Source organism: Heterocephalus glaber, unplaced genomic scaffold (genome assembly GCF_053883595.1).
Source record: "Heterocephalus glaber isolate CG9 unplaced genomic scaffold, H.glaber_assembly_v1.0 deba00001497, whole genome shotgun sequence".
Lineage (NCBI taxonomy): Eukaryota > Metazoa > Chordata > Mammalia > Rodentia > Bathyergidae > Heterocephalus > Heterocephalus glaber.
The window spans coordinates 45,810,299-45,823,774 of NW_028258320.1; the positions used below are offsets into that span (position 1 = coordinate 45,810,299).

Here is a 13,476-nt window from a genome sequence, read left to right on the forward strand (position 1 = left end):
TTCTCTAAGAATGGATACAATATTGTTAATGATACAAAGGCAATTAAGATACTGACATACAGAGAAAACCAATTATTAGTAACAACTATGCCACATTGGCAATAGCAATAAAATCAGGAACAATAAACTGGATACTGACATGCCACAAGAAGCTAATCTATTACCCCTAACCATAGAAAAGAAATCTATATTTATTGTATACATTAAGATAAACCAAATATTAATACAGTATCTACTAAATATAATTAATACCTTTACCTCCACTAGCAATTGAATAGTACTCAACAGATTAGTATAAAAATTAGCTATCTAAAGACTCATAAAGCTTAATTGTTATGCATGTAAAGATCAAGGAGATAAGGACTGGAGAATGAAAAGAATAAAAGTTGAAAAATTAGTGGAATATGAGAAGGAAGTGAGAAAAGTGAGATAGAGGACCCTATTAAGGAATAAAAGGAAATTAATAGTATTAGATAAAAATAACAGAAAATATCAAACAAGCAAAAGAGAAAACAGAGAGAAATAAGGGAAGAAAAGAAAAATAAGAAGGAAAGAAAAATTTTACTGGTTCTTTTTTTTTAGGTACCGGAAATCGAACTCAGGACCTTGTCTTGGTGCCACTGAGCTACATCCCCAACCCCAAGAAAAATTTTAAAAGAGACAAGAAGAAAAAGAAAAAAAAACAGGGTGGGGGTACCCTCAAACTCAAAAAAAAAGAAAGAAAAAATTTGAGTCCGAAGAAAAATTTCTCATATTTTTGAATAACTGGTTTCTTTCTAGGACCTACAATCTTAAAATCTAGCAAGTCATGATTTTCTTTGCCTAGAATTATGGCCTGTGGATTTGTGAGTTGCCCCCACCCACTCTAGAAATCTCTCTGTCCATACACCCTAGACAGTGGCAGCCATCCAAGCCAAGGCATGTCTTTGTTCATATTGGTGGATGAGGGAAGCAATCAGACAATTATTTTTTGCTGGATGTAGGCCACAGGGAAGGAATTCAAACATACTTCTGGACTTAATGCCACTTTCAAATCCAGCCTCATCTGAAAGCTATATTCAGTGTGCCTGGATTCTCACCATGAAGAGTGGTGCCCATGCTCTTCCTGGGATGAATTTAAAATTCACAGAGGGTCTATGTCTAACCTGCACCTTCTCTGCAGAGGTCTCCTGTGGGTGTCACTCACCTAGTCACTGTGGGAGGGTAACACTGGGAACTCTGAAGTGGCATTGTTCTGTAGTTGTTCTGTAGTCAGTCTTGAGCAATTGATCCCTTTCCAAAATAGCACCTGATTAAACACTCTGTTAATATGATGAGGACTGCACTGGATTTCTTCTCCACCTCTAGCCTGTTGTAAACAAGTCACATTCAGAGTAAAACCCCATGTTGTACTTTTAGTTTACAATAACCATGGGCTTTTCTTGAGGCCAGAGCTTCTGACTCAGTCTCTTATTTCTCTCTGGATCTTCTGACTCTCTAGGGCTTACCTTCTCTCCTATGTCATTGGCCTCAGCCACAATCAGGTTGGTTGGTTGGTCAGAACCTCTGTTGCTCCAAGGTGAAACAAAACTCAGAGCCAGCTTGGAGTTGGAGGGTGGGTGAGGCCAGAGCATGTAATCCACAAGTGTGGAATTGGTCAGGGGTCAAAGCACAGCTGGCATGGTCTACCTGTGGGGTATGTTGTCAGAGGGCATTCTTTTAAGTATTATAGTTTCTAGATAAAAGCCCTGTTTGATATTTTTATAAAATTGTGACTGATTTTTTAAAAAAACTTAAGTTACTGTTTAAATACCTTCAGAAGTTGAGATGATTTATCTGTACATTTCATGTACCTAACATATGTACTATTGGACATGGAATAAGCCCGATAAATGTTGGCTGATTGAATGAATAATAATTCTGATTTTTGAATTTTTACAATTTACAGTGGTACCCCAGTTCACAAATGCTTTTGTTTTTAAACAGTTTAGTGGCCTTTTTTTCCATAATTGTGGAACAAATTAAGTTCATGAACTGAGGTACCACTGTATTCTTAGTACTAGGGATTAATACCAGGGTCTTTGCACTAAGTTACATCCCAACCCTTTAAAAATTTTTATTTTGAGAGAGAGAATCCTCCTACCTTATCCTTCCAGAGTGTTAGTATTATAGGAATGCACCACCACCACATCTGGCTATTTTTAGTTTTCAATAATTCATCGAACATCCTCATAAGGTAATTTGTATTACCATCTACATTTTTCAAATGGAGAAACCAAGTTCATGCAATCTGTTATTGTTAAAACTGAAATTAGAATTAAGGCAACTATCTCCAAAGCCCTTGTGCTAAACCACATCAGTATCTTGCTTTTTATTTAATGGAAGAATTACTTTTAGGGTTATTCAGATCTTCAATAGAGTAGTATGGTAATTTTGATAAGCCACAGTTTAAAAAGAATGTAGGGCAAGGATCCATAGCCTTGGATCTTTGGATTCTTGGTATATAGGCCCCAAGGGCCCAGGAATCTCATAAAAATTGATGTGAGATTTTGTTCATATATGTAAATGCATTACTTTCCCTTGAGACAAAGTCCATAACTCTCATCAGATTCAAAGAATTTGTATCTACTAAAAGATTAAAAACCACAGATGAAGAGAAAATATTTGGGTTTTCTCTGATATAATCAGAGTTATTAAATGTTCAAAAATACAGGTGGATTTATTTGAAGAGTTGTCCACAGATAACTTTTTATCTCTGCAAAAGATATTTTGGTTAGGGACTGAGAATTAAAGTTTATTAGGCACAACTAAGTGCTGAATGCTTAAAGTATGCAAACTTTTTAAACTCTTGTATCATTACTAGAAAACTATTATTTTACAAAGTGGTAGGAGGCTCATCCAATAAAATAGATAAATGGTAGATCTAGGATGTCCAGTCCTAATTCAGAAGCCAGTATTGTTTAACCTTGTGGTTAGCCACAGCCACTAAGTAGGGAGGCCATTCAGTACAACTATCGTGGGAGCAATGCTACCTACAAATAGGGGCTGAGTTGTACAGTATCATAAGGCCATTTTGAAGGATAACAATTCATTCCTGCTGTAAGGCCATGCCTTATGTTCTGCTGGTTTTGCTTCACTACATTCTCCTCTCTGGGACTCCCTTCTAGGCAGACCTCACCCAGCTGCAGAGTGAAAGCTCACCAAGCTATCACAATGGCTGAGTCCTTATAACACAATGCAAGCTTCTGATAGCCACAGATCTAGCCTTCCTGTCTCTATTGTCCACTTGGACACACTTTCAGACTTCCTATTACCACAGCTGCAATTTAGTTTGCAAACTCCTTGAAATGGAAAACAGGAATTGGATTAGAGAGTTTCTTTCTTCAGCTGCTACACCATGTATTCTCCTTGACCAATGTCTCCTGTCCCACCACTTTCCTTGCCTGAAAATATCTTTATGAAAATCCATTTGTTTATCAAGCCTTTAAAATCACAGACCAGGTTTTGAAATCTCTTGAAGGCTAGTCTACCCTCATCAATAATACCACCTATAGTGGAAGGCTTTAGAGAAGCAGGCAGAGTTATTCTCCTGTGGACTCTTCTGTGATATGGGGAAAAGGCTGGATGGGATATTTCTTCTAACTTTCAGAAGAGAGGACCCTTCTGCAGAGAAGGGCTTCCAGTCTCTATTCCAAGAAATCCACCCCACCAGTGCTAAAGTATCAACCCCAGCTGTGAATTAGTATAATCTTTCAGCTATGCTACTCCACCTTGGTGGAATAGGATGCTTAGGGGAGGAGCATGGAGATGGGGCAGAAAATGTTATGAAACGAGCGTTACTGTGGCAGCAGAAAGAATGAATGAAGATTTACTTTCATAGAAAAGAGTTCCATGTAACACTGAGAAAAGCTGATAAGAGAGCTGAAACTACATTCTATGAATAGATGCTTTGCTTAACAAAAGGTTACCCAAGTTTTCTTTAAATTGTGAGTTGTCCTTTCTAGTACATTATAAATGATTCCATGGTTTTCTTAAAAGGGGAAAAAGGCTTTTCATATAAAATTTTCAAAATGTTTATATATCTGATTTCATTGTAAAAAGTATAAATTGTATTGGTTTCCCAGGGCTGCCATAATAAAGAACCACAATCTGGGTGACTTAAAAAAATAAAATTTATTGTTTCCCAGTTCTGGATGTCTCTAACTGAAATAAAGATGCTGGGCCAAGATTCCTGTGAAACCTGCAGAGGAATCTGACCTTGCCTCTCCTGCCATCTTTGACACTTTTAGGCTTGTAGGTTTATCAGCCCTGATCCTCATCTTCATGTGGTGTTCTCCCTGGGTGTCTCTTCACATGGTCTTCCCTCTCTGCACATCTGTGTCTGTGTCCAAATCATTCTCTGTCTCTGTCTTTCTGTCACTGTTGCTGTCTCTGGCCCTGGCCCTTACTCCTTCACTCTCTTGTTCTTTCTCTCTCCCAGTCACTAAAACACGTGCTTTATTGATCTCATCTTAACTGCATCTGTAAAGACCCTGAACACAATTCAACCCATATCATAGTAATCATGAAAATACGACATTTAAAAATACAATTATTGTTACAAATGAGTCTGTGAGTTACTCCAAAATCATGACCCTTTAGCCTTTCAAAATACTTTCAGGGACTGATTTATTCAGCGATCAAATGTGTTTCCAATTACTAGAGTTAATTAACTGGTTTATCATTTCAGTGTTGTACTCAGTAGAAAGAAAAGCTTTCATATGACAAAGCATAAAATATTTCTAGGCTGATGTGAGACCTTGGTCATGGCTACTCACAATGGTGTATTTTTATTTTTTTAGTGTTCATCAATAGCTGCTTTTCTACTCTTGTCTGTGGGAATTGCCTTTCCCATCTAGCTTTTCTGTCATCTCACTTTGAACCTCATATCATGTAGGTTCTATTTAACATACATGCAGATCAAAAAGGCTATAATTATCTTTAATAGGCAATTCTAACAACAAAATCCTGGAGAACTTTTAGGAAGTTCATTTCCATATACATCTCCCATGGTTTCAGACACACACACACACACACACACACACACACTCACACACTATTATACCCCCAATCTATACTTACAAATACCATAGATTACCTATAATATTTTATTTTCTACACATTTAACCAAGACATAATTGTCAAGCATTGACAGTAGACAGCACAGCTACATTCACTGTGGAGGCCTAAATTTCCAGCATATTTGTTTTATACAAGAGTATAATACTTATTATTTTCTTACACGATAAAAACATTTTACACTTGTTTCTTTTCAATACATTTATTTGGAGAATATTACAAGAACTCCACTTCCCCAGATCATCAGGTCAAGCAACAGAAAAATTTCATGCAGGCAATTTGTAAAGGAGTGGATGACCACCTTAATAGTTGCCTCCATCTTCTATTTTATTAGTGATGATTCATAATCCAAAATAAGAATTTTGGAAACTTTTCTCAAGAGACTTGGAGATGTCTGAAGCAATTATAGTGATATCCTTTTTCTTTTATGAAATGTTAACTGCATATTTCAGTCTTGTGGAATCTTTTGTGTTATTCTGACTGTCAATAAGAACTAAAGGACTGTGCTGATGATTCTTGATGATTTCAGCAACACTTCCAAAATACTAGAGAAAGAAAACATAAATGAATTAGACATTGACATTTATGTTAACTTCATGCTCCACTTCTCACATCTTCTACTTTTTCAAGTGAATAAATTATTGGGCCCCAGATGACACTGTGCTAAAAAAAAATCTAGTTTCACAAAGGCTGTAAACTCCAGGGTGGCAGACTTTGGACCTTTCTATATTTATTAAGACTCAAAACACATTGAAAGGCTCAATTAGCATAATTACTTGGAGAAATTTCTTCATGGAGTTATGATGTAATATTTTAATATTTTGCTTTTTATTTCAAGTCAAATATGAAACTATCATACAGTGAAGTTTTCTACATTCTTTATGGAGACAAAAGTTTAAATACAAGATGCTATAGTTTGAATCTTAAATGTCTACCAAAGGCCTATGTATTAAAGGATGGTTTACCAGGGTGGTGCTATGGGGAAGCAGAGAACCTTTTAAGAGGTGAGACCTCGGAGGAGGTCTTCAGTTCATTGGGGGTGTCCCTTCAAAGGGGACTGTGGGACCACGTTCCCTTCCTTTTTTGTTTTTACTTTCTCACAATGAGGTGAGCAGTTTTGCTCTGCCATGCAGTAATGCCATGATGTGCTGCTTCATCACAGGCCCCAAGCAGTGGACCAAACTGTCATTGACTGAAACCTCCAAAACGGTGAGCCAAAATAAACCTTTTCTTTTTATACGTTGGTTATCTCAGGTATTTTGTAATAGTAAGAGAAGCTAACTGAAACACAAAGATTTTCTTTTTTTGAACAAGCAAAAAAAGCTTTATAAACCCTCACATTTCTAACTATGCCTGACTACTGGTAAGCTTAATCTAACTTAGTGCCTAATTAATAATGAAATTTCACGCTAGGTTCTTGCCATACATATTTATTTTTCCATATTTTAATCTCTCTTGTCTATGGGTTTTAATTTAAGGATGTAACAAATTTTGTTCTGAAAAGTGATCAAAATTTTAAGTGAAAGATTAATAAGTGTAACACAGATCATGAAATGAATTGCACTGTATACACAAAAAATGCTACAAATGGGCCAGGGATTTAGCTCAGTGGTCCTGCCACCTGCCTTGCAAGCACAAGGTCCTGAGTTCGATCCTTGGTACCAAAAAAAAAAAAGCTACAAATTCACAGTCATCAACTAAATGAATTTAGAATCATTTTTAAAAGCATTATTCCTTTTTAAAACAATTATTTGTTCCACAACTATGCTATGAATTTAGTAATTCATATCAATTTATTTTATTGTCTCTTTTAGTTTTCAAATTGGAAAACTGGAATAAAAAATTTAAAAAGCCTTAATTATTTCAAAGACTTCTAAAAATCTATATATTCAATAAAGTAAAATATTGAAATTATTGGCCAAATTTTTAAAATGAAATACCTGTCATCTTTTAGATATTTGGCTATATGAATATTAGGGGAGGGAGACGAGGAAAGAGACAGGAACCTTCAAATACTGTTTTTATTCCTTACTTTCTCTTCAAACATTCAGCCCTCTTGCAATTGCCAATGAAATTCTCTTTATGACAAATCTTGTAATACTTTTATTCTGTTTGTTTAGTATAGCATGTTATTCAACCAAATGCAGTTGGAAATTAAATTTATATACTAAAGGGCCAGAAAATGAAATAGCACAACTTCTCTGAAGTAGATTCCAAATGAGAAAATGTGTATTAAACCCAGGAACCATAGAAAAGAATTTCTATACTACACTGATGACTTATTCCACCCATCTAATCCCTGAATATTTTTTGAATATTGCTTTGTTGTAGTATTTGGGGATTGAAATGTTTTTTGGAGGGACTTGAACGATTTGAACTAGGTAGTGGAATTGAAGCATATTTGTAATTTGATAGGTGAATTAGGGCAGGGGATTTAGCTCAGTGGTTCCGCTGCCTGCCTCGCCAAGTGCAAGGTCCCGAGTTCGATCCCCAGTACCCCCCACAAAAAAATAGAAAGGTGAATTGGGCATAGTTAGTTGCAGTTTCCCCTCAGTTCTTGCTCTCTTTTTTCTGTTCACATTAATTCAGTGTATTTGAAAAAAAAATCAGTGTATTTGAGATATTTATATATCTACAGAAAAACAATGTTTGATAACTCAAAATCTCATGGCCAATAAAATAAAGCAGAAGTATCATAGCTATAGAATTACTCCATAGTGTATCATACAATGCCAAAAAATCTGCATGAAAAGGTAAACAGTGAATCAACTGGTTACTTTACTGACTCATATATGCCCAAGACAGATACAAACATGGACTTTAAAAAAACGTAGACACATAAGGTTGCTTCCAAGATTTAGCTATTTTAAACACAAGTATGCATGTATCATTGTAATATGCTATTTTTAATTTTGAGAGGAAGTTACCTAGAAAGAGAATAGCTAGGTCAAATGGAATTTCTATTTTTTTTTTTTTTTGGTACCAGGGATCGGACTCGGGTCCTTGCACTTGCGAGGCAGGTGGCAGAACCACTGAGCTAAATCCCCGGCCCTGTAATTTCTATTTTTAGTTTTTTGAGAAATTTCCATACTTATTTCCATAGTGGTTGCATTAGTTTACATTCCCACCAACAATGTAGAAGGGTTTCTTTTAGAGTACTACTGTGGCATAAAGAAAGATAAACTTGAGTCTTTGTAGGCAATGAACTCACCTTGAGACTATACTGTTAAGTGAAATAAATCAGACATGGTTAAATATTGTATGTTTCTCTTGTATGAGAAACCCAAAATAAAAATAAAGAGCAAAATAAAAGATGGATAATAGGAAACGAGGAGATAGATCTTTCTCAAATAAAAAGAGTCAGAGATGGAGGCAGGGAAGGGAAGGGGATGAAAAAAGAAATTAAGATGTGTTATACACATGTATCAACTCCCCACAAGGAATGTAAATATTACGTACTGTTAATTTGCACTAATTAAATAAATAAATAATTTTTAAAAAATTCAGATGCCTGAAAAAATAGACACATTGGTATCATGTAACCAAAATCTTCATTTTTCATTTGGATGTTCAGCATATGGCAGACGTGATTTTTTAAAATTATACATAATTTAATTAAAAGCTTAATTGACTCTCAGTATATCCACCTGTCACTACAATAATATACTACTTATTTTGGTCCATGGGCTGGAAATATTGGGAGTAGGGTGAAACGCTGATCTGTTAGTATCTATATAACATAATATATAAATATAAAACAGAGAAAATAACAAATGTTAGTGGGGCTGTGGAGAAGTTGAACTCTTGTGCACCTTTGGTGGGACTATAAAATGATGCCACTGCTATGGAAAAATGTGCTTCCTAAAAAAAAATAGAATTATCACATGATCTAGCAATCCCATTTTGAGATATCCAAAATAATTAAAACAAGGATCTTGGAAAGGTATTTGTATAGCCATATTTATAGCAGCACTATTTATAATAGTTAAAAGGTGGAAGAAACCCAAATGTCCATTGATAGATAAGTGGAAAAACAAAATGTGGTATATTCATATAATGGGTGCTATATATCCTTAAAAATGAAGGCAGTCCTGTTCCATGCTACAGTATAGAAGGACATTATGCTAAGCAAAATAAGCCAGTCATAAAAAACAAATACAGTATGATTTCACCTACATGAGATATCCAGTATAGTCAAATACACAAATAGAGAGTAGAATGGTGGTTTCCTGGGGCTAGAGGGAAGGGGGAAAGAGTTTAATAAGTATAGAATTTCTGTTGTATAAGGTGATAAAGTTTAAGAGATCTTATTTACAACAATATAAATATACTTAATCTTGCTGAACTGTATACTTAAAAATGGTTAAGGAGATATATTATATGATCTGCGTGTTCTTACCATAATTTTTTTTTTTTTTTTGGTACTGGGGATCAAACTCGGGACCTTGCACTTGGAAGGCAGGCAGTGGCACCACTGAGCTAAATCCCCGGCCCATTACCATAATTTTTTTAAAAGGCAAATTGAAGAATACATAAGACTTTTTCTGTTGGTTTTATAAATGCTGTTCATCTACCTATAACCACTCAACCAACAATTCAATTCATTCATTAGTATGCCTTTATCAGGTGTCCACTAAAGCCTGCCACTGCACTTTCATTCTGAAAATGCAAAGATGAACAAGAAATAGCTGCTGTCTTCATCCAGTATAGAAGACTGACACTTCACCAACTATAACACTTTCTAACTAGTGTTCTTTCTGACAATAGGTGTGGTTTCTTCCAAAGAAATCTTGAAAACAAGTGTGTTGTTGTTTGTGCTAATGAGGATTGGATCAAGAACCTTTGCACTGAGCCACATTCGCAGCCCTTTTTATTTTATTTTTATTTTGGGACAGGTCTTGCTAAGTTGCTAAGTTGCTGACAGCAGGTGCAAACTTGTGATCCTTTTGCCTCAGCCTCTCGAGTAGCTTGGATTACAGGTAAGCACTACCACTCTCTGTTAAGCATTTTTAAATTTGAACTTTGTTTATTCTATTTTCTCTGCTTAGATTGTACTTTGCACTTATTTTTCCATCTAACTTTCATCTGCTGATCCAAAATTCAACCCATCATTTGGACCAGAACAACTATCACTCTTTCTAGACCATTCATGGATTATACCAGTTCATATTCCAGGGCTCATTTATAAGAACAGGGTGGCTAAACTGAGGTATGCTAAACTTTGATATTGATACAGATTAAAGAGGCATTGAAGTTTGTGTTTGGTTGATACTGTAAGACCCATGTGATTTTTGTTTTCATGCCATAGGCCTATAAACTCATTCTAGTCCAAGGGCTATTGTCTAATGCTTCAAATCAAGTTCCTTCATCTCTTCTGGATCCTTCCCTGGTCTCCTAATTTGGTACCTGAGTTGAGATTCCAGGTCTTGACATTGGAGCTCTAGACCATGACCTTGATTTTTTTAAACTTTAATTCTACTTGGTATTTCAGCCTTAATTTATAAGCCTCCTGAACTAATATCATAGGTCAGTTGGACATCATTAACTGGGTGCAAGGACCAGTGTATATATCACATCATTTTCTTCTTTGCTATTTCTCATAGGATATATTGTCCCATTATAGTATTTTATCTTGTACTCTATTTATGAAGTGCGTGCAATCCTAAGACCAAGAACTCTTATATTCCTTTTCTTCATCGGCAGTACCTAATGCAGTGTGATGTCTTTGTGCTCAGTGCACAGTTACAGAACTGAATTAAAAGAAATTACTAACCTCTTCACCATTTTTCTTTCTGCCCAAAGCATATTGTTTTGTTGCTTCAATAAATCGCACAGGAATATTATATACTCGCTTATTAAAAAATACAACTAGTGTATATGGCTGTTTGGAATCATGGCCAGAGCTTTTTCGAATAAGGAATGATCCATCCTGTTCAAAAAAATAAAAGAATAATTATAGTTAGTATTACTTTTTTTTGGTTCTGGGGATCGAACTCAGGACCTTGTGCTTACGAGGCAGGCGCAGGCACCACTGAGCTAAATCCCCAGCCCCAGTATTACTTATAATTCTAAAGGCTAGAAATTCAACTTATGAATACCTATATTACCTAGCTATCATTTTTTATTACTGATTATATTTTTTTATTATTTTCTACAAAAACAGTTCAGTAAAATATAGAAAATTTATAGATCATAAAACATCCTGAGTGAAGTCAATGCTAGTTTTTCAATGTGTTAACTGAAGTATTATTTTTATAGGATTTAGAAATGTGTGAAAGGCCACCCAGTAAAAATCAAACCTAGAGAAAAATATCAAACTAGGAACCATATTCACAAGTTGCCTATGAATAAAATAAGTATTAAATAAATTCCATTCAAAAGTACTATAAGGAGAAAATGAAACCAAGAAACTAAAACTTTTAGTTGGCAACAATTCTTTCTTCAAAGAACTTATATAAAGTGAAAAACACCCTATAAATAGTACTCCAATTTTTTTCACATATTTTACAGAACTATCCTAGAATTGCAATTCAAAAATTATAGATAATAAGCAGGAAGAAGAAATGCAACCAGAGTTGATTAGACTCAAGAAAGAAATCAAAGAAAAAGTGAAACCTATCTCAGAAATAAAGAAATGAGATGGAGGTCCTGAGTCGCGCGGAAGACCCCGAATCACCACGCTGCAGACAGGCAGGTCTGCCCATGCCCTACCGAGGTCCCCAGTCACACAGAATATGCCGAATCACCCCGCTGCAGACAGGCAGCCACCTGGTTCCACACTACAAAGACGCAGAGGACACCAGACCACCAGACCAAGGTACTGAGTCCTGCTGCTCCCGGCCCAGAGGTAGGAGCTTCTGAGACGCCGTCCCACTGCTCCTGGTCCAGAGGAAGGGGCTTCCCGGTCACCATCCCTGGAGCTGCTCTCAGCCCAGAGGAAAGGGCTTTTGGGCCACCTTCTGTCCTGCTGCTCCTGGCCCAGAGGAAGGGGCTTCCGGGCCACCTTCCCTTCCACCGCTCCTGGCCCAGAGGTAGGGGCTTCTGAGCCGCCATCCCACTGCTCCTGGTCCAGAGGAAGGGGCTTCCTGGCCACCATCCCTCCGGCTGCTCCCAGCCACAGGAAAGGGCTTTTGGGTCACCATCCCTACCACTGCTCCCGGCCCCTGTCCCACCTCTCCCAGCTCAGAGGAGGTAATCCGTGCAGGCGCTAACAAAGCCCTGCCACAGTCAAAATGAGAAAACACGTAAATAAGTCTCAAAACCAGACTTCTAGATCACCTACAGCAACCCCAAAGGGAAATGAGATGGAACACTCTGATACTCAACCACCTGGACCCACTGAACTGGCAACAAAAGGGGATCTGGAAAAAATGAAATCAGAAATAATTTCTCAGAAAACAGGAGAAATTGTGCCCCTAGTGCAAGATATGATTAATAAATCTAGAGAAGAGCTGAGGAACATGATGGAATCCCAACATAAGAAACAAATGGAATCCATAAAACAGATGCAAACAGATTTGCAGGACAGGAAAAACTCCACTGAAAGTCTACACAGCAGAATGAGCCAATGTGAGGACAGAATTTCAGATAGAGAAGATAAGATTGCAATTAGTGACCAGGAAAATAAAAATTGCTTCAAAATTATAAGGGAACATGAGAAATCAATCCAGTAGCTGCTAGATGATGCAAAGAAGAATAACATAAGACTGATTGGGCTCAATGAAGAAACAGGAGAGAGTGGAGATGACATAAAAAATCTCTTCACAGAACTAATGGCAGAAAACTTCCCAAGCAGGGGAAAAGAGCTTGACATACAGATAAGTGAGGCATATAGGACTCCAAATAGCCTTGATAAAAAAAAAATCTACACATAGGCATATAATTGTTAAGATTCCAGAAACTCAACAGAAGAACAAAGTTCTACAAGCAGTCGGAGAAAAGAAACAAATCACATACAAAGGAAAGCCCATCAGAATCACAGCAGACTTCTCAACACAAACCATCAAGGCAAGAAGAGCTTGAAGTGACATATTCCAAGCCCTAAAAGAAAACAGCCTCCAACCCAGATTGATGTACCCTGCAAAACTATCTTTCAAAATTGATGGAGAAATAAGATACTTTCATGACAAAGAGCACCTTAGGAACTTCATGAATACCAAACCAGCACTCCAAATAATTTTACACATTACCCTAGGAACAGACATTGAGGATCACAACCCCAGGAAGCAAAGCAGAACGAACCCATCTGGCATGACAAGAAATTAAATGTAAAGGGGGAGAACCCAACAAAAAGAAAAAGTCATGGCAATGACAAGTCAATACATTTCAGTTATAACCATCAATGTTAATGGTCTCAATTCACCAATCAAAAGAAATAGA

At 36.6% G+C, this 13,476-nt stretch overlaps 1 protein-coding gene across 2 annotated transcripts in view; it reads right to left on the bottom strand.

The window, feature by feature from the left end:
- Window positions 1-5,283: 5,283 nt before the first annotated feature.
- The window catches only part of Blnk (B cell linker), a 115,375-nt gene continuing 107,182 nt past the window's right edge, over window positions 5,284-13,476 (bottom strand). For both annotated transcript variants that reach the window (XM_013069900.3, XM_004838572.4), the window contains exons 16-17: window positions 10,871-11,026; window positions 5,284-5,642 (exon numbers count right to left, since the gene is read on the bottom strand). In XM_013069900.3, the coding sequence (XP_012925354.2) occupies window positions 5,523-5,642; window positions 10,871-11,026 (276 nt within the window). In that variant the 3' untranslated portion in view covers window positions 5,284-5,522. The remainder of the gene's footprint in view (window positions 5,643-10,870; window positions 11,027-13,476) is intronic.